Source organism: Globicephala melas, chromosome 10 (assembly GCF_963455315.2).
Source record: "Globicephala melas chromosome 10, mGloMel1.2, whole genome shotgun sequence".
Classification (NCBI taxonomy): domain Eukaryota; kingdom Metazoa; phylum Chordata; class Mammalia; order Artiodactyla; family Delphinidae; genus Globicephala; species Globicephala melas.
Window position 1 is genome coordinate 99682981 of NC_083323.1, and position 20802 is coordinate 99703782.

Genomic DNA, 20802 nt, shown 5'->3' on the forward strand with positions numbered 1-20802 from the left:
GCTGCTGCCACTGTCCTGCGGCAAGCGGCAAGGGCCCCTGGGCGATGCCCCTTGCCCTCTGTGGAACGTCGTCCATTGGGTGACCTCCGGGCCCCAGGCACCACGGCTGCTGTCTGGGTGGTACTGGCCCTTTCGTGCTCCACGACTTAGGAGAGAAGAGCCGTGAGCAGGGCCTTGAGATAAGCTTTATGGCGTTTACCAGCCAAGTCGTCTCCTAACTGACGTGTGTTGGATTCAGGTTTCCTGGGTTTCATCGCTTCCTCGTTTTTAGTTCACTTCCAGGGAAAAGGTACACTGGAGACAAACTTTTTAAGAGTTTGCATGTCTGGATGTGTCTTTTTCTATCCTCAGTCTTGATTGAAACTTTGGCTGGGAGCAGAATTCCCGGTTGGAAACACTGAACTCAGAATTTGGGAGGCATTGCTCCGTTGATTTTTAGGTGTCAGTGCTGCCACTGTTACAATCCCTGACCTCTTGCTTATGTTTTTTTCACTCTCCCTGAACATTTTTAGGTTCCTCTGTTTGTCTTTTGTGTTCTGAATTTTCACCATGATGTGCCCTGTTATGGTCCTCCTTTCATCCATTGTGCTGGGTACTGCGTTCTTCCTTTTAGTCTAGAAACACATGCCTCTGATTGTGGGAACTTTTTTTTTTTTCATAGAAAGGAAAGATGCTTTATTCAGAAAAGCCGGCAATCTGGGGAGAAGGTGGACTTCTGTCCAGAGACCAACTCTGAAGATTCTGCTCAACCATGACAATTTTTAAAGGGAAAAAGGGGAAACGATCTCAGTTAATCATTAAAGCAGGAGGTCAGATTCTTTGTCGTTTTTCCATTGCATGCAGACCTGCTGACTTCTCCTGATTTTCCTTGGGACGCTGTGTTGCTCAGGCGGTCTGTCTGCAATTGGATTCTTTGACCCACGTGGTCCGCCTGTGCCCTCGGGGTCCACCTGCAAATTTACTAAGGGGGACCTAGGGGTAGAGAGTTAGTCATTCTTTAACTGCTTAATCCTTCATTCTTACTCCTTCTAATCCAGGAAAGGGATCAACAGGTTAAGAGCAAGGCATTTTGTACACTTAGTAAAGCAGAAATCAGGAACTAGATGGAATGTGGCTTAGTGATCTCATCTTTAGGATGAAGGTCTGAGGAATACAGGGATGAACAAACAGAAGAGGGGCAAAGGAGATGCTTACAGTTTCATCATCTACGTAAGTCAGATCATTGAGCTGTATACCTTAAACTTACACAGTACTGTATATCAATTGTATAGCAATGAAACTGGAAGAAACAGAAAAGAAAATCCGTTGGTACTTTCAGCTGTATCCAGTTGTTGGTTAGCTCACAGATAGACCTGATGATTTAATATTCACAAAATATTTAACCTCAAATAGTAATTGCAGATCACATTATTTGTACAGACTCCTTGGCGTCCCTACTGGTAAAGTCTTAAAAATTCTGTAAAGTGTAAAGGTTCTGCCCCATCTGGCAACTGCCTGGACATCGTCGCATACGCTCATGTTATTTTGGAAAACTGCGTACATATACTCCAATATACAATATCTCTAATTAGAATTTATCTTCAGGTGGGAACTCCTCTTAAATATTGTATCTGATCATTTTCCCTCTCCATTTTCCATACTCTCCTCTGGAACTCCTAGTATTCAGGTGGTAGAACTCCCAGTTTGAGCCTCTGATCGTTAGAGCTCTCTATCTGCCATCTTTGGCTTCTCGTTTGACTTTCCTGAAGATGTCGCTCAGCTTTATCTTTCAAATCTCCTACTAAGTTTTCGTTTCTGCTCTCTTATTTTTCACTTTCAATAACTCTTTTTTGCTAAGTGCTCCTCTTCTATAGCATTTTGTTCCTGTTTTGTAGATGCAGTATCTTCTTACGCAGCTCTGAAGGTATGATGTTTTTTCTGATGAAACCTGGTTGTCCGTCCAGATTTAACAGTGAGCCACTAACAGGCTGATTAAAACTGTGAGCGTGTATGGGGCTGCTGACTGATGGACATGCTCACAGCAAGATTTAGTTGAGCTGTTTCACTGGGAGACCTGACTGCAGATTCTTTAGATATTTTCTCTTGTGCTGGTTGCTTCTTCAAACGAGAAATGTCCAGTCTGTTGCGCAGAGGGTATGAGTCTGTCTGCCAGTATTCCGAGATCTTTGTGGGAAATGGGTTGAGAGGGTCTCCTAATACGTAGATATCATCTCCATCCCCCAGTTTTCAGCACAGACTCCCACCCTTGGCTGGGCTTGGGGTCCCCCAGCCCAGAGTTCCTGGTTCATCCCTTCCAGAGGATGAAGCCTCCATCAGAAGACTGGGGTGGAGGAAGGGGCGGGGATGTCTAACTGCCTTTTAAACTGATTTTCAACCGGCTTTCCTGTTTCGAGCCCAACCTCACCTCCACCTCCAGGGGCTGCACCAACTCCAGAGCGCTTGGTGCTTCTGAGCCTCCTAACCTCTCTGCTGGCTTCTGTGTCTTCTTTCCCAGGTTTGCTGATCCATGTACTCATTCACCCACTTCCAGGTCCCCTGGTGCCACTGCCTCTTCCCCCGTCTCTGCCTTTAAAAAAAAAAAATTCCCTTTTCTAGGGCATTCAGAAGGAGCAGAGGGGGTGCAACCTGCCGTCTTTACCTGGGAGCCCCGTGTGCTCAGTCCCTGGCCTGCTCTTTCTTGCCCCCAGCCTGGCTTCTTCCAGGCCCCTGGGTGCCCGACTTTCAGAACCAAACTCAGATGTGGGAGAAACAGAGTCAATACAGAGGGCCGCTCACAGAAGGTGTAATGTCCTCTCGGCACTTAGGAAAACTCCTTGGAGAGCACTTGCCCAAGATGTTTTATTTTATTTTTATTTATTTATTTTTTGCGGTACGCGGGCCTCTCACTGTTGTGGCCTCTCCCATTGCGGAGCACAGGCTCCGGACGCGCAGGCTCAGCGGCCATGGCTCACGGGCCCAGCCGCTCCGTGGTATGTGGGATCTTCCCAGACCGGGGCATGAACCCATGTCCCCTGCATTGGCAGGCGGACTCTCAACCACTGCGCCACCAGGGAAGCCCAAGATGTTTTATTTTTAATTTTTCCCTCTTAAAAAAAAGGAGTGTATAATCATTAAAGAAAGATTTAGAAAAAGTAGAAAGAAGACTTTTTTTTTTTTATTGCCTCTGTTTCTACCTTCTGGGGAAAGTTGTTTTCGTGTTGGTATATTTCCTGCTGGTATTTCTTGCTACCAGAGTCTGAAGGTCACTGTGAAGTGCGAGATGGGTGGCGGTCTCCTCACAGCACCACCACGGGGGCTTCCCTCCTCTCCTTCACTTAATGTCTCACTACCCACCCACCACCGCCACCCCGTGCTCCCAGCGAGGGGAGAATCTTGTCACCACTCAACAACTAATCGCTGAGCTCCATGCTCCCTACCGGAGGGGAGGGGAGGGCCTGAAGACCGACACAGCGATGCTTGGCGATGCTCCTGGCGGGGCTGGGGTGGAGGTTGTTAAGACGGGAGAACCGGGGGAGCAAAGGCAGGACCACGGAGGCCGCGTTCAGAGATGGGGAAGGAGGCCTGGGAGGGGGGAGCGGAAGCTCTGGCTATGGAACAGCAGGAGGGGGCACTGGGGGCATGTGCTGGGCCCTAGTGTAGTAGCTCCGGTGCCTGGTGAAGGAGTTCATCCCTACTTTAGCGGGTATGGGGAGCCAGCCACTGAAGGCTTCGGAGCGGGGACAGGACAGAATCAAGGCCATTCTTCGGGAGCGGCAGTCAGGTAGGGGGCGCCCCCTCTCTGGCTCCAGGCCCCTGACACCCCTCCCCTTCCCCGTTCCATGGCCGTAGGTGTGGATGACGGGGCTGACATCCCCAGGGAGCTGGTGGTCGGCATCTACGAAAGGATTCAGCAGAAGGAGCTCAAGTCGAACGAGGACCACGTCACGTATGTCACCAAGGTGGAGAAGTCCATCGTGGGCATGAAGACAGTAAGTGCCCACCACAGAGCGGCGCTCCCTGCGGGGCATCATCGCCCCTCCCGGGGCCGCAGAGGCCCTGTCTCCATCTCCTTCCCTTTCCTTCTTCCTGGCATCCCTCCGCATCTTTCAGAAACGTGTTCCCCTTCTTCGCTCACTTGTAGTTACTGTATCCAGTGCCTCCGTGTGCTCTGCGGGGCACCCTCTTCCTTCCACCTGCCCGATTTCCTCATCGCTCCCTGCGACCGGCTCCTGCGGCGGGAGAGATTGGAGTGAAATACTGAGAAAGGCTGCCGGGTGCTCTAGGGTCGAAGCATCTGGATGGCCAGATGGGGAGGTTTGGGGTGGTACGGGTGCTGGACATCCTGGATGGTCCTACTGAGTAGGAGGCAGGAGATGGGCTAGAGCAGGCTCTAGACGTGGGTTCTCAAGTCCTTGGGGTGGCCCCTGAGTTGTAGCCCGTGGGGCAGTTTGCAGCGTTTACCAAGTTTGCAATGATTTTTAAGGGAGCATCCTCTGTAGACGTCAGCAGGGGCTCTGTATACTGTAGACATAAAGGTCCTGGCCTCCATCGCCCTAACCCTAACCTCCCCAAATTCTTGGCTCAGGGAGCAGTTTGGGGACCTCGTCTGAGGCTCTGTGCTGGACGCTTCCGCCCAGTCGTGCGGGGCTGGCCTTTTCTGGCTGGAGCCTGCTGTGCTGAGGTCAGAGCCTCTGTCAGGTTTGCGGACGCCCCCTGAGGGGGCTGTTTCACACACAGGAGCAGATTCGCGGTGTCCCCGGGACCCCTCCCTCTTGCACACTGGTGCTTGGGTGTGCAGCAGAGGAGAGGCACAGCCCGAAGGCCTCGGAGGGACGGAGCGCACAGCCCGAAGGCTCTTTTCGATTTCTTTTCCCTGCCTTTTATCTGCTCACTGCGTCCAGCACTGTGAAGCCCTCTGGCCCAGCCCTGCTCCCTAAGGAGGCTGAGGAAGGGGAGAGAGCCCGGGGGAGGAAAGAGGGAGGTCAGGGCCAACCTGGGCCTGCATCTGCTCTTCTGCAAAGTGGGCGCTGGGGGCAGGAGGGCTGCGACCTCGGCGGCTCCCCCGGCTGTGAGCACTGTGCCCCGGCCCAGGTGCTGTCAGAGCCCCATCGCCGCCTGGTCTGCTGCAGCCGGCTCTTCGAGGTGACGGATGTGAACAAGCTGCAGAAGCAGGCCGCACACCAGAGGGAGGTGTTCCTCTTCAACGACCTGCTGGTGGTGAGTGGGGACCCCCAGAGGCCCCGAGGGCACCCTGCCCCCCAGGATGCCACGATGCTGCATACCCAGTGGCTGATTTTCCATGTGGGTGTGAGGCAGCGCAGGCAGATACGATCCTTCCTCCTTTGTTAGTTATGAAGCCGAGGCACAGAGAGGTTCATGGTTCCCGGGTCCTGGTGCGAATGGATTAGGTCCCAGAGCCTCTGCATCCCCCTCATTGTGGGGAACCTGGGGCTGGAGGGTACAGGGCTGCACATCCGTCCCACAGCCTGGGAAGTGCAGGAGGCCTGAGGGGGCCCACACTGTCCCTGGGCCCAGGGGGGATGCTGGTGTGCGTGTGGGCGTGTGTGTGTGTGTAGGCGTGTGTGTGTGTGTGTGTGTGCGCACGTGCACGTCTGTGGGGTGCTCGGCCTTTGCTCTTTGAACACAGGTATCCATATAACAAATATTTAATGAGTACCAACTATGTCCCAGGCAGTGTTCTAAGTGCTGGGAAGCAGAGTGAACAGGGTCTGGCTTCTGTCTTTTCCTCAAACCCCATACCTTCTCCATCCACAAGTCATAATGGCACTACCTCGAAAATTGTCCCAAATCCAACGCTCCCCGCCTGAGGTCCACCTCCGCGGAGTAAGCATCGCCAGCTCCCAGATCTCACCTCCCTCCACGCCTCTCCTCTGCCGCCCGCCCCCTGCCCCACCAGCTGCCTCCCCAGGCCAACTCGGGGCTCCGTCCGTCTCAGGCCTTAATCTTGTGGCTCCATCATCTGCTTGAAAAGCTCCCCAGACCTTGCACGACCCCCTGCCTCTCCTCATTCGGTGCAGATGCTCTCCCCCCACCTCACAGGTGGCCTGCCCACCCACCGCCTTGTCCTGACCCTACTTCTTCTTCAAAACACCTACCAGTTTCTGCAGTTACCCTATGTATCCGTGTCTCCACGTTGCTTTTTGGCTTACTATGCGATGGTGGATTGATCCATTGATTGATTTATGGACCCTGAGGGTCCTCCTCCCCGGAGGGAGGCACCCTGAGGCCGGGCTCCCCCGTCCTCTCCTGTGTCTCAGAGCCCAGCTCAGAAGGTGCTGAAGAAACATTTGTACACCAAGCAACTGCTACCTCAGCTTGCGTTTCAGGAGACAAGGGAGGTAGAAAATAATTAAGAAGACAAACAAGATGATATCAAACCGGGGGAAGGTGCCATGAAGACAACAAAGCCGGGTGATAGGTTGGAGTAGCTGGTGCTAAGGTGGATTTTTTTTTCCTCTTCTTTTGTTTTTGTTTGTTGTAAAGGCTGGTCAGGGAAGGAATCTCTAAGGAGGCAGCATTTGAGTTAAGATCTAAGTAATGAGAGTAACCCAACCACGCAAGAAGCTGCAGGGCGAGTTGTGGAAGGAAATAGCAGGTGCAAAGGCCCTGTGGTAGGACTGAGCCTGCCCCGTTCAAGCTACAGAAAGGGCAGCACGGACTGAACACAAAGCCAGAGTAAGGCAGGGACCAGACTAGGTGGGGCTTACAAACCAGGGCACGAAGCGTGGACTGGCCTCTAAGTGCTGTGGGAATGGCCACTGGAGCATTTTGTGCAGTGAAGACTGTATTTTGATACTGTGTCTGTACATATGTATGTGTGTGTACACGTGTGTATATGTGTGTGAATGTATCCTAAGGGCATAAGTGGGCATGTGTGTGCATGTCTCTTTTTGGGTGTTTACTTGTGTTCACAAGAGCCCTGGGTGTTCACTCATCCAGGTGTGTAAGGCACGTTTATACACATGCACACCTGTCAGTGCACGGCTGTTCCCCTGTCTTGGACAGATTCTCAAACTCTGCCCCAAGAAGAAGAGCTCCTCCACGTATACCTTCTGCAAGTCCGTGGGCCTCCTGGGCATGCAGTTCCACCTCTTTGAGAACGAGTGTAAGTCTCGGTCACCCGTGGATGTGGCAGAGGGCGGGGGGTGCAGGGGAGGGGGAGGGGCAGGCGCTCCAGAGGCCCCCTCCTCACCTGCAGCTGCTCACGGCCTGTGGGGCCTGGGGTCTGGTTTCCAGATTACTCTCACGGCATCACACTGGTGACCCCGCTCTCGGGCTCCGAGAAGAAGCAGGTGCTGCACTTCTGCGCCCTGGGTTTGGACGAAATGCGGAAGTTTGTGGAGGACCTGAAGGAGTCCATTGCGGAGGTGACGGAGCTGGAGCAGATCCGGATAGAGTGTAAGGACGCGGTGACCCCAGAGCCTCCGTGCGGCTGGGCTCCGGTCAGCGGGAGCAGGGTTGCTTGCAGACAGACACTCCCTGCACCCCTGCGGAGGGTGTGTGGGCGAGCCAGGCCCCTCCTGCCCTCCAGAGCCCTCCCTGCCTCAGCCCCACGGCACCATCATGGCTGATGGACACCTCACAGCTAAGGCGAGGTACCTGAGCGTGTACACATGCGTGTGCACATGTAGCCAGGCCGTGGGGCGGCGTGTGGGCCCCTCGGAACGGAGAACTCTGCTGGGTTTGACCAGGACCAGCGAGCCAGCCGGCCCTAAAGGCGGGCTTGCAAACCGAGGAGGTCCGGGCCTGGAGCACTTCTTCCCACCCAACCTCCCTGGCAGCCTCCTCCCCTGACCCAGTCCAGATTCACACGTCACACCCGGTTGTTTCATGGTTTTCATCTCTTCTAACCTAGAATAGCCCCCCACTTAATTTTTTCATAACGTCATCTCCTTGAAGAGTCCAGTCTGGCTTTCTGACTGTCCCTCATCTTGGAGTTGTCTTTCTGGCCTCCAAGGAGAGCCTCGGTTCCCGATTTCTCCCGTTCAGGTACTGTAGACAATCTCTGTGCCTCTTCATCTGTCCCGGTGGTTTACTGGTCACCTCTTGGTTCAAGAAAAGAGCAGTGACGCCCTGTGGTCTCTGCCCACCTGCAAGCTTTCCTGGTGAAGTATTGCAGCGGCTTCAAAGAGCCTTTACAGGAAAATTAAGTAAGAATGGATTCAGAAACTAAAACAGAAAATAAAGACAGACTCCAGGTCTGCCTTACATGGCCACTTAGTTGAAAAGTATTTCTAAATTGGTATAAAGCCCTTGGGCAGGAGGAAAGGCGGTGGGAGTTTCTGAGCACGGGCCGACGCGCCAGGGCGGTGCTATTTCATCAGCATCTTTGGCGCACCTACTGTGTGCCAGGTGGTTTGTTGAGGTGTTCACGGGGAGGCTGCAAGGCAGGTGTTGGCCCCCACTTCACGGATGGGACTCAGAGCGGTTAAGGGATGCGTCTAAGGTGCATGTTAGAAGCGGAGGATGTGGCCGTTGCAGTGACGTCTGATTCTAAGGTTCATGTACTTTCCACCCTGAATATGAGAGGGCAGCTTCTGTTATAATTTCCTAAGGAAACAACGAAATCAGGTTAAAACAAAAACTCACCAGGGACTTCCCTGGTGGCGCAGTGGTTGAGAATCCACCTGTCAATGCAGGGGACACGGGTTCGAACCCTGGTCTGGAAGGATCCCACATGCTGAGGAGCAACTAAGCCCGTGCGCCACAACTACTGAGGCTGCGCTCTAGAGCCCGCGAGCCACAACTACTGAAGCTCGCACGCCTAGAGCCCGTGCTCTGCAACAAGAGAAGCCACCGCAATGAGAAGCCCGTGCACTGCAACGAAGAGTAGCCCCCGTTCGCCGCAACTAGAGGAAGGCTGCGCGCAGCAACGAAGACCCAATGCAGCCAAAAATAAATAAATTAAATTAAAAAAAACCCACCTCACCAGACCAGACTGTGAAACTAACTCAGTATCACCTGGTACAGGGAGGGTGTAAATTCCCCTTCTGCTCTCCGTTGGCGATGTGAGTTCAGGGGTGTAACAGACAGACTCTTTTCAATGCCACCTTTGCTGTTGATCTAGAACATTCTCAGAGACACACCCTCTTGTCAGTATGTCCTAGATGGGTCCGCACAGCCGCGGAGCACAGAGCCCATGGGTCGGCACCAGCATGGCTGCCAGAAGTCCCTTTCCCCATCAGCCTGGGAGCAGCACATCCTGCCCCTCCAAGTACTAAGGAGGAGATGTCGCCAAGATCCGTGTGCTGAGGGCAGGAGAGCAGGGACCAGGCTCATGTCTGGAGAGAAAGGGAAGAAAGCTGAGGAAAGAGGAAGGGCTGCTCAGAGAGGCAGGGAAAAAGGAAGTAGAAAACAGGAAAAAGTAGCCACAGCTCCCGTTTCTCGAGCACCTACTACGTGCCCACACTGGGCTGAATGCCGAGCCTCTTGTATGAACTGTTGCTACATCTTTCCAGGAGGTGAGAATTATTATCTTCATGTTGCAAATAAGGAAACTGAGTCTAACAGAACTTCAGGAAGTTGTCCAAATTCACGCAGTCATTGACAGGACAAGACTGGCACCCAGGTTCCTCGGATGCCCTGCTTGTAATTACAGCGCTAACTTCTCCAAAGCCAAGACAGCCCCTCTGGGGAGAGAGAGCCACTCTCACTTCAGTAAAAATACTGAGTATTGCTTGATGGTGTGACTCGGGCAATCGGCACAAATGGTTCTGGTTTGGGGTTTGCAGGCCGGTGCCCCCAGATTACAGACGACTAGACAGGCAGAAAATGGGACCCACGAGAGTAGCTTTAATACAAGGAGCTTGAGTGATGTCTCCTGGAAAAGAGGAACGGAGGAGAGATTTAATAACGGCTGTCAAATCTCCGAGGAGGGTAACTGGCCGTTCTCCAGCACCACCGAGAAAAGACAGAAGGAACAGGTTTACGGTCTAGAGAGAGGAGTTAAAGCCGAGTAGCCAGACAGACCTCTGCCGGGGCCCCTGGGCGACTGGGGCCTCCTCCTCGGGGGAGCTCAGCCAGCTGGCTGGACGGCACCAGCGGTGCTGAGGCTGCTACACCACGTGAGCCTTTGATGTCGTCACAGGAGCTGATATTTACTGAGCCCTGCAGCATCCAGGCCTTGTTCTAAGTGCCTTAATGTCTTTCCTCCTGTGATCCTCTTTTTTTTTTTAATACATTTATTTATTTATCTTTTATTTTTGTCTGCGTTGTGTCTTCGTTGCTGCGCATGGGCTTTCTCTAGTTGCGGCGAGCGGGGGCTACTCTTCGTTGCGGCGCACGAGCTTCTCATTGCGGAGCACAGGCTCTCAGCACGCAGGCTTCAGTAGTTGCAGCATACGGGCTCAGTAGTTGTGGCGCATGGGCTCAGTTGCTCCGTGGCATGTGGGATCTTCCCGGACCAGGGCTCGAACCCGTGTCCCCTGCATCAGCAAGCAGATTCTCAACCACTGTGCCACCAGGGAAGTCCCCTCCTGTGATGCTCTTAATGACACTCTGAAGTGGACACTGCAGTCCTCTTAAAGGAGGCACAGAGAGGATAAGTAACCTGCCTGAAGCCACACAGCCAGGCAGCATCAGAGCCAGGATGCAGCCCCAGGCTGTCGCCTCCCTCTTATCAACCTCTTGCACCTCCTCTCTGGCTGCCAGAACAGGCGCTGCCAGCCCCGGCACTGAGGCTGACGTGGCGTGGCTGCCGCGTGTTTGGGAGCCCCTCGTCCTCCTCCTGCCCTTGTCTCACGTCTCCTCTCCCCTGTGTGCTGGAGGTCGGGGTTTCATTGAGGCTGACGTGGCGTGGGTGCCGCGTGTTTGGGAGCCCCTCGTCCTCCTCCTGCCCTTGTCTCACGTCTCCTCCCCCCTCTGTGTGCTGGAGGTCGGTCCTCCTCCTGCCCTTGTCTCACGTCTCCTCTCCCCTCTGTGTGCTGGAGGTCGGTCCTCCTCCTGCCCTTGTCTCACGTCTCCTCCCCCCTGTGTGCTGGAGGTCAGGGTTTCTGTCCATTCACGAGCCTCTCGGTTCCCCAGGGGAGCTGGAGAAGCAGCAAGGAACGAAGACTCTCTCGTTCAAGGCCGGGGGAGCCCAGGGGGAGCCACGGTCGAAGCAGGGATCGCCCACAGGTGAGCTCCAGACCTGCGGCCCTGGTCCACGTGCAGGCCACTCAGCGACCCTGGCCTTGGGGTCCTGGGGATTCGGGTGAGGGAAAGGCTCGTTTCCGTGGCCTCATCTGCTGGGTCTTTAGCAGTGAGACTGAGGAGGAAGGTGAGAGAGAAACGTGTCCACTTAGAAAGGTCACTGTTCCCCCGGAGGCATCAGGCTCAGGGCCCCAGTGCCCACCTGTTCCCTCCGCACACCGGGGGTTAGGGCTGTGGGAAAGGGAAGCCACGTGAGGAAAAAGTGCCGTGTCTGTGGCTGGGAGCAGGTGAGAAGGCAGGTGGCCAGAAGGGTCTGGAAATCTTGATCTGCCCCATCAAGACCTTCCCCTAATGAGCCAACATCACTCTCTAATCCCAGGCCCGAGTCAGCACCCCGAAACCCAGATGAACCCTCAAACCCAATTTCTCAAATGATTTCTTCAAGTTGAATTTTCACTCCAGAGAAGTCAAGCCAGCTTCAGATTTTGTATCACCTTTGGCCACGTTCTCTAGACCCGCTCCCACTGCCCCCTCCTACCTTCCCCCCTCCCCCCAACCTGCAGGGAGACAGGAAGAGTTGTCTCCACCCCTCACCGCCCCACCCCTGCTCCATCTGCCCCAAACAGAAAAGAATTAGGAGAGGTGGCATGAGAATTAAATCCCATCCCAGCAAACCCCAGCGAACCATCCAGAGCTGTTCACTAATTAATTCAGTCGTTTATTCCTACATTTAATGAACACTTACTGAGTGCCTGCTGTGCGCCTCGTGCTAAGCCCTGGAAAGCCAGGGTCCCAGCAAGACGTCAGCTTGCGTTGAGACACTCCAGTGGGCTCCATGCTGGTTCCAAACCCCCGTTACGGCCGTGGCGCCGAGATGCTGTATCAGCATCACAGGACTGGTCACGCCAGCTGGCAGAGGAGATTTGTTTTCCAAGCAAGACTCGGGGCTCTTTTAGCTCATGGAGACCCTCGCTGTGGTGTCTCCTCGGTGTATGGGTCTGACCTGCCACCATGTGTTCGTAATTCTCCACCTGCCCTGGTTTTCAGCTGGCCCTTCATTTCTTTCTTTCCTTTCTTTCTTTTCTTTCTTTCTTCCTTCCTTTCTTTTTCTTTCTTCCTTTCCTCCTTCCTTCCTTCTTTCTTTCCTTTTTTCCTTCTTCCTTCCTTTCTTTATAAATTTATATTATTTATTTATTTTGGGCTGCGTTGGGTCTTCATTGCTGCATGCGGGCTTTCTCTAGTTGCGGCGAGCGGGGGCTACTCTTTGCTGCGGTGCGTGGGCTTCTCATTGCGGTGGCTTCTCTTGTTGCGGAGCACGGGCTCTAGGCGCGTGGGCTTCAGTAGTTGTGGCACACGGGCTTAGTTGCTCCGTGGCATGTGGGATCTTCCTGGACCAGGGCTCGAACCCGTGTCCCCTGCATTGGCAGGCGGATTCTTAACCGCTACGCCACCAAGGAAGTCCTGGCCCTTTATTTCTACAAGGTCAGAGTACACGCTTGTTTTCACAGCTGTGTAATAGAGTCAAACCTCAGCTGTGATTGATTCCCGGACACCCTGCCCCACTCCACTCTCTGCAGCCCAGCCTGCCTCTTTGGGAAGCTGCAGCCCCTGGCCAGGCCCTGATGTGTATCTCCGGGGCCTTGTCCATCAGTTCCCTCCCCAGCTTCCTCTTGTGCTACAGAAAGCAGAGGGATGTGCACAGCAAGGGAACTAGCACCCTCCCCAGGGGTGTGAGAAATCAGAGGGGCCCCGGCCGAGGGCTCTGGAGTGCCTGCTGGGGGTAGGGGTGGGAGTCAGGGGTGACTGAGCCAGAAGAAATCATCACGCTGTCCCCGGGTGTCTGCAGGGCCCCTGGTGCTGTGCCAGGCCCATCAGGAGGCCCTGGTAGCCGTCAGAGCCATTAGCAGCTCTTCGTGCCAGGCCCTGCCCTGCGGCTCGTGCATGTGAACCCTCACCGCTCAGCTAAGGAGCAGGAACAGGAAAGGAACGCGGCCCCTCCCTCTCGGAGCCTGTGCCACAGACACAGAGGAGCCCCCTTTTGCTCTGGGAACCGAGAACCAAGGCCTCCTCACAACCAACCTGCACAGTCCGTATGGGGCGCTCTGACTATGGGTAAAGGAGACTCCACAATACCCAGCAGGGAAAAACGTCAGAGACCTTCTAGTCCATGAGGGCCCAGAGAGGTGTAGCATCTTGCCCAAGGTCACACAGCTAGTATGTGGCAGAGCTGGGCAAGACACCCAGTCCACTGCCCCCGGAGTGGTGGGGGTCCTGGAGCCTCCGGCCGCCGCACTGAATTGCAGGGAGGCTTGGTTGGGGGCTGCGGGGCGGCGGAGACAGGGCTTTGTGCGGGGACGGGGCCAGGTGGAGAGTGAGCCCTGTGCTCTTTGCATTCAAAGCCAAAAGGGAAGCGGCACCGGCAGAGAAGGCGGCGGAGAGCACGGCGGAGGTGAGTGGAGGCCTGGTTGCCCAGGTGAGTGAGTCTGTGCCCCCTGCCCTCCTCTCACTGTCTCTGTTGTTTCTCTTCTCAGGTTTTAATCAATGCCTCCCCAGCCCGACTCACCATTTTACCAATTTCAAGAGATACAATTAAAAGTTACTGCTAGCATGGGTAATACCACTCTTCCAGCACCTAATCAAGCCACAGTGACCCCTCCCATTCCCCAGCCCGCCCTCCCCACCGAGCCCCCCAGGCCGAGCTCCCACACTAATGCGTGCAGATAAAGTCCCCAATGCCCCCATCGCATCCCTCCCGCAGTCCCCCGAATCTGCCGCCCCACACACTGCCGTGGTCCTGATGCTCCCGTTATCAGAGACCAAGGTTCCCTCCTCCACATCTTGCCAGCCTCTACAGCAGGGAGCTTGGCCCCTTCGAGAATCACCCCTTAGGTCTGTTGCCCGAGTGAGCACGGCGGGGCAGACCCTGCCCTCCTGGATGCCTCTGGGGAAAGTGGAGGCGGCTGGGAGGGTACAGTTTCCTCCCAGGACAGCTGGTCCATCTGGAAAGCTGGCCACGGGGTGGGATGTGCAGGAGGAGGTGAGGCGAGGTGGGGGTGGGGTTGTCTTAGGGCTTCTCCTGGAGCAGGGCGGGCGGCTGCTGCATCTGAAGACTGTCCACGTTGGAGGGAGGGGACTGGAGAAGTAGCAGCAGCAGCTGGTGCCCGCCAGGCCCCCGGCGGCCACCTGGGACGGGGCATGCAGTTGCCCCGCAGGCCTGCTGGGCCCCAGCCCTCCCCACTGGCTCCCCTCGGACCCTGGTGAGCCCCTCACTCCTTTCTGCCAGGCCTCCAGGGACCCTCACTGCTCACACAGACCCTCACTCCAAGCTGGAGGAGCCCCAACTTCGGGCTCTGAGGGAGGAGCCCTGCCCCCAGCCTAAGCTTGGGGAAGCCCCAGGACACCCCAGAAAACCGCAGCTTCTCCCCCCCCCCGCCCCACACCTGTGTCTGGAGGAGGCACCTTCGCACGGAGGAGCTTCCTGCCCCAGCAGCTGACAAGCCCCCAGGGTGGGTATTCCATCCCCTGCCCCTCCTCTGCCCATCATGCTGCAGCTGCCCGTTCTCCAGCCTTGCAGATAAACACACGAGGTTACCAGCCCTTCCCTTCGGTTTGTTCTACCAGCCCTGCCTGTGGCTTAGCACCGCCTGCCCAGGGAGGGCCGCGATCTGGGGACCATTATCCCCTCCTCCCTGGCCCAGAGGGCCACGTGGCTATCTGCAAGGCTGCCACCCCGGCTAGTCCCGGGGCTCTGACAGCCTCTGCTCCCCTGCACAGAGGCGGCCTCACCGCCGGCCTCGGCTGGACCCTGCGCTCCCGCGTCCTCCACCCGCTCTGTCCTTGCCTGGCCGCCCGCCGGCAGGCCCTTCTCCAGCCTGTCCGAGCTGTCAGGCCTGCCACCCATGTTCCAGCTTCTCTCCCTCTCTCTCCCTCTTCTTTCATCAGCAGGGAGGTGGGAAGGGGGTCAGAATGAGGGAATGTTTTGCTGTCACTTCCTGCTTTTCACTTACTGACCGGAGGGAGGTGCAGACAGTGGAGGGGGAGGGGGGAAAGGGAGGCGAAGAGGAGGTGCAGGGTGAGGCCAGGGCTGCGGCCACAGCGGGGCTCGGAGGGTCTGGACTGGGGCGGCCAGGCGTTTGCCTGGGGAAGGGCAGCTGTAAGGTCTGGGGGCGGAGAGCAGAAGGCCTGCCCCGCTGTCTCAGGCCACTTTCTCCCAGGGAATAGCTCAGAAGACAAGCAGGTGGGGAATGGAGCCGCACCCACCCATCCCCAGCAGCAGTGGACAGAGGCCTTCTGTCCCAGTGAGGACCACAGAGGGCTCCCCGAGAGGGAGGTGGACGCAGCCCTGCTCTCGGCCCAGCCCAGGGCTTGGCAGGGCACTGAGGGGCTCCGGGGCTCCTTTGATTGACTGGGAGGTGGGGGAAGCTCAGGCTTAGAACACACTGCTGAGGCTGGAGGCTGAGAATGGAGAGTAGAGCCTGCAGCCTGCGGAGCTTGGCGGTGGGGGCCTGTGAAAACCCAAGGGCAGAGGAACGGGGCTGGAGAGCCGAGCAGCCCACCAGGGCAGTGCCTGGACCCAGGAGGGGGCGTCCCTGAAACTGCACCTTTTGCCAGTAAATAGGGTCAGGCTTAGGGCTCTGAGATGGTTTAGGGCAGGGCCCTCCTGGTCTAGACCTGGCCATAGGATCCCCTCCCCTGCAGCCTCGGTTTCCGCCCCCCGTGCACTGAGCAGCGGGCCTGGGTCATGGTACCCAAGGGCATCCTCAGAGAGAAGGGTCTCAGCCACTCCCTGAAGGGTCCAGGTGTCGGAAGGGGATCGTGTGTCGTACCTACAGGCTGGTGAGCTGGAGGGATGAGGAATTAAACCCCTCTCCTTCCAGAATCCTATTTCTTCCACCTCCCCTGCTAGCAAGAGGAGGCCAGGCTAGTTCCCAGTGCCTTCCATGGGCCACCCCCTCATGCCCCGCCCAAGGGGGAAAGATTAGAGCCTTTCTGGGTTCCCCCTCCTGCAGCGGGACGTATTTCTCCAGGGCCCAGGTTGGGCCAGAAGGGCAGCTGGGGACCTGGCTCTGGCCCTGGCCGCTCTCGAATGTGTGGGCACAGCCCTGGGGAGTCTGGGAGGATGGGGCAGGTCCACACCACCCCTCGGGGTCCCTGGCATTCCAGGGTCTGGACACCTTTGTGATTCACAGTGATGAGAAGGCCTCCCTTAAAAAGCTGGTGGGAGGGTCAGGGGCTTGCAGAGCTCCAAGCCACCTGACTCCGGACCCTGTCCCCATGTCCGCCACACACCCCTGGGAGGCAGGGCACAGGCAGATACCCCTGCTTTCCCAGCTCGAGGTTGGTGGGAAGGCGGGTGGGCGCCCACCTGGGGCCCAGGGCCACCCAGCAGGACCTGAGTCCATCGGTCCAGCCGCCCATCCCACAGAAGGAGCCAGGCCGCTCAGGCCGGGTAGAGCACAGCGTCTCTGGACTCCACCCAGGCTCAGCGCCTCTGCCTGCCAGCTGGGTGTCCTCTGGGTGGCGGAGAGATGGGCAGCGGGCCGAGGTGAGGGCTGCGAGCCCCTGGTGGGCACAGGGGCCGGGGAAGGGGGGAAGGGAGGCCCAGGGTGGCCAGTCCTAGCAGCTGGGACTTAGTCTTGTAACATTTCACGCTTCTCTGGCTGTTTCTAAACTAGGTGTCAATTCACAACAGGCTTCAAACGTCCCAGCACTACTCCGGGCTGGGGGCCGCGAGGGGAGCGCCAGTGCCAGACCTGCAGCCTAGCCCCTCGAGGGAGCGGGCCCCTCTGCTGCCACCACCGCCGCCCACAGCCCCCGGGACCCTGGTGCAGTGCCAGCAGATTGTCAAGGTCATCGTCCTGGACCAGCCCTGCTTGGCCCGCATGGAGCCCCTGCTGAGCCAGGCCCTATCCTGCTACACCGCGTCCTCCTCCACGGCCCTGGGCAGCCCGGGCTCCCCCGTCAAGGCGGCCCACCAGCCGCCCCTGCCCCCCGCCCCGCCCCCCTACAACCACCCGCACCAGTTCTGCCCGCCTGGCTCCCTGCTGCACCGGCGCCTGGTGTAGACTCGGCAACCCCCCTACGCTGCTGTCCCGGGGGGCTGCGTCGGGGCCCCCGCTGCCCCTTCACCCGCTGCTCCCCACGCCTGGTGCGCTGCCTTCCTGGCCACTCACCACTGTCGTTTCAGAGAGAGAATCCCAGTCCCTGGCACCTGGTTTGCTTGGCCCAAGCTTCCCTTGCTCAGTTGAGCGACCCTCCCCCAAAATCTGCAGACACCCCCTCACTCTCCTGGGGCCCAACACAGCCAGGCACAGCCAGGCCTCCTCTCCCCCCACCATTACTCTGGCCACTTGGAACAGGGACTGAGGGCCTCTCCGGCTTCCAGGCCAAGTCGGCCAGGCGTGAGGGCTGGGTGGCCAGCACCCAAGCCTTAGAAGGTGGTCTGGCTCACCGCCCCAGCGCTGGGTGCCACGCTGGCTGGTGGACAGTCGGCCCTGGGTCCCTGCAGCGGCCAGGTCAGGGGGAGGCATGAGGAGGGGGCTTTCTCTGCTGCCCCCCGCCCCGCCAAGCCCGGCAGTCTGCGCCCAGGGATGTTGGCTGTCCTGGCCACAGACTCCCCTCCTCCCAGGGCCTCTCCTGCTTTCTCAGGGGCTGGGGTGCTGCCTGCCCAGGGCTGCCGAGACTTCAGGAGAGCCCTGGGAAAGGGGGGGATGGGAGGGGGCACCCATCTCAGCTCTCTCTTGGTCAGTTCAACAGAGCCAGGGAATCAAGTCACGTATCTGCAAAATGCACCTTTTAAAGAGTTTCTTGTTCTCTAGCCCCAAGTCATGCCCAGCCAGTGCGCCCAGGGCATAAACACATACATAGGAGATCCAGGTATCGGAGCAGAAACGGGGAGGGGCAGGGGTGGGCCCAGGGGTGAAGGCAGCCAGCAGAGGCAGGATTCCGGCCCAGGGCCAGGCACCCTCCTGAATGACTTCCGTGGCCTCCACGAGGGACGTGGACGCAGAAGTGGGCGAGAGCGGCAGGTGCTCCAGAGGCCTGGCATGTCCCCTGCTGCCGTCCCAAACTAGCCCTTTAAGCCCCGCCCCCGCCACACCCCAGAAGGCAGCAGGCCCGCCTGCAGCAGCGGGGAAGAGTCCCTACACCTTCAAAATCGCCAAGGAGAGCCAAGAGGGCTCGCGGCCCAACCCAGAGCCCAGCAGGATCAGAGCCAACTTCTGTGCAGCCCCACAGGGCTCAGGCAGCCCCGCCTCAAAGATCCTGGGGTGGGTACCCTTCCAGGGACTGTCGGTCCCGAGCCAGGCCAGACCCTCCTCTGGTCCTGAGCCGACAGCTCACTGCTGTCCTTCGTTAAGGTCCCCTCCCTCTCGGAGCCCAGGTCCAAGACATCCCGAGAGGTGGAGGTGAATACTGATCTAGAGTGCATTTGCTTCTCCCCAACCCCTACCCCACAGCCCAGCTGCGGGCCCCCGGGCCACTAGGAGGCCGGACTCCCCTGCTCTCAGAGATCCTAGGTGACCTAGTTGCGTGTGTCTGTGTGTGATCGCCAGGCATCACTATGCTGTCCCCTAGCGAGTGTATTCTGGCCCTGTCTCCGTCAGCCGGGTGTCCATAACGTGTGACCGCTTGCTGTCTCCTCCCCCCCCCGCCCCGCCCCCGTCCTTGTTGTCCCAGCCCCTCTCCTGTGTCTTTTCTGTCACACGGTCGCTCCAATCACAGACTTTCAGGGCAGAGCGGCTGACTGATGGGGCGCACGGTTCACACACCCGGTGCCCGAGGCCTGGGCGGCAGGGGTGTGGGTTCAGAAGAAGAGGAGTTACGAGTGGCTGGATATGTTTATGGGGTGGGAGCCATGGGGGTACAGTCCCAGCTCCCGGGCCCCTTGTCACCTGCTCACCTGGTGCCCCCCTCCCACTCTGCTGACGCCCAGACTTTCCAGATTGGGACCTGCAGGCGCCTCAGGGCTGGCACGTCCGTGGAGCATCTCTCTGGGGGCCCAGATGCTCCGGTATCTCTGTGCCCTCCCCTGGGTAGGGGCTCCCCGCCGGCCCCGGTCGCTGCGGTGGCTGCCTTGGGCCCCACCAGCGGCACTGGGCGTCCTGGCCGAGGAAGCACGCCAGCCTGTGGTCAGCAGCGTGTGCAGCGAATTCTGAGCGGCGAGGGGCTTGAATGCCCGAAGGCCTGGGGCAGGGTGCGGCGGGGCCGACTCACAGTCGGGGAAGCAAGGGTTCCCGGCCTCGGTGACTCCCCTCCCCTGACCAGCCAGCAGGCTGACGTTGGGACCCGTCTGCGTGCCTGTCCCCAGAGCTGAGCCCCCAGACAGCTGTGACAAGCCTCGTGTCCTCCCCGTGGCTGCGGCCACGTCAGGGCCTCCATCCTCCCGGAGGGCCCAGCTGGAAATGCTCTCGGGCCGCCCGCTCACCCCCAGGCCAGGGGAACCGTGGGGTGCTGACTGGGCTCCCAGACACAGCCTCCTGGGCACACGCGCAAGGACCCCAAGGTAGACCCGCGATATCGACACTCGAGGCCTTACTTTGGGGACCGGGCCCCCTCCCGGTTTTATCCATTTAGGCCCAACTCCAGAATCAGGAGCAGGAGGTGAAACTAGCTCTCCCACCCGCGTTGGGGCCAGCCCACTCCAGAGCTGGAGCATGTCCTGGAAGCCTGGCTGCCTACGTGCAAAGGCACCTACGCGATCAGCCCCAGGCCCCTGGCCCCCGCCCCACCTGTCCCCCCAACCGCCTGCCAGACGTCTCTCTTTGCCAATAGGTTTCCCCGATAACCGTCGGTCCGTCTGTCCCCGTGTCCTGCTGTACATACATCCTTGCCGCACCCCTCCCCCTGCACACACCCTTCCCGCCCCCCGTCAGAGAGCAGCCTCTCTAGGGAAAGAAAGGCAGGGCGGCTGCACCCAGCAACTAATCCAAATGGCAAATATTTTGTAACAAAACAGCCCAGAGGTATTTTATCTGTTCAATTCATAGAGTTTTAGAGATTATATTGAAATATGTCACTTGAGCAAACTGTGTCGGTTCTGTTTCTTTCATTCTCCAAGAGGGGCTGCACCTCACATCACCTCTTGGCGGCATCGCAAGGGCCCAGGGCAGCAGCTACGCCTCCTCTGGCCACAGGGGTGTCACCCCTTCCATGCTACCCTGTGACACGGTTAGGGAACCCCTTCCTAAACAAATGGGGCTAGGTGCCAAGAGCCATCTGATGGGCGGGCAGGCGAGAGAGTGACCCCCACACACACACACACACACACACACACACACACACACACACACACACACACACACACACACACACACACACACACACACACACACACACGAGGAAGCACCACGACGGCCAACGTGCACCCCAGCAGAGTGGGAGTCCAGCGGGCTAGGACTCCATCTGCCCCGCTCGGCTTTCCATGACAGAGGCTGAGGGTATGCTGGGTGGCAGGGTCCTACTGACCACATTTGGTCATCAGCCTCGGGTGATGTTCACCAGATGTCAGCTCTGAAGCCCGACCTTCTGATCACACGGTCTGGCTTGAGAAGCCCCAGGGTATACCCGCCCTGAAGCAGAGGGGAACAGGCCCAGGTGAAAGGATTGGCGGAACATTGTTGGGAAAAGTCACAGAGCCACAGAGTGGAGTGGAGCAAACATTTATGCAGCCCG

General features: G+C 57.9%; 1 protein-coding gene across 7 annotated transcripts in view; it reads left to right on the forward strand.

Moving 5' to 3' along the window:
• Nucleotides 1-20172, forward strand: part of IQSEC3 (IQ motif and Sec7 domain ArfGEF 3) — a 99110-nt gene extending 78938 nt beyond the window's left edge. Inside the window, exons 8-15 of one of the 7 annotated variants that reach the window (XM_060306488.1) lie at nucleotides 3829-3968; nucleotides 5071-5196; nucleotides 7006-7105; nucleotides 7237-7398; nucleotides 11023-11115; nucleotides 13530-13579; nucleotides 13662-13741; nucleotides 16823-16957. In XM_060306488.1, coding sequence (XP_060162471.1) covers nucleotides 3829-3968; nucleotides 5071-5196; nucleotides 7006-7105; nucleotides 7237-7398; nucleotides 11023-11115; nucleotides 13530-13579; nucleotides 13662-13736 — 746 coding nt within the window. In that variant the 3' untranslated portion in view covers nucleotides 13737-13741; nucleotides 16823-16957. Of the gene's footprint in view, nucleotides 1-3828; nucleotides 3969-5070; nucleotides 5197-7005; nucleotides 7106-7236; nucleotides 7399-11022; nucleotides 11116-13529; nucleotides 13604-13661; nucleotides 13742-16805 lie in introns of all 7 variants that reach the window. The other 6 variants (XM_030834743.2, XM_060306485.1, XM_060306486.1 and 3 more) reach the window with 6 other exon arrangements.
• The last annotated feature ends 630 nt before the right edge of the window (nucleotides 20173-20802 follow it).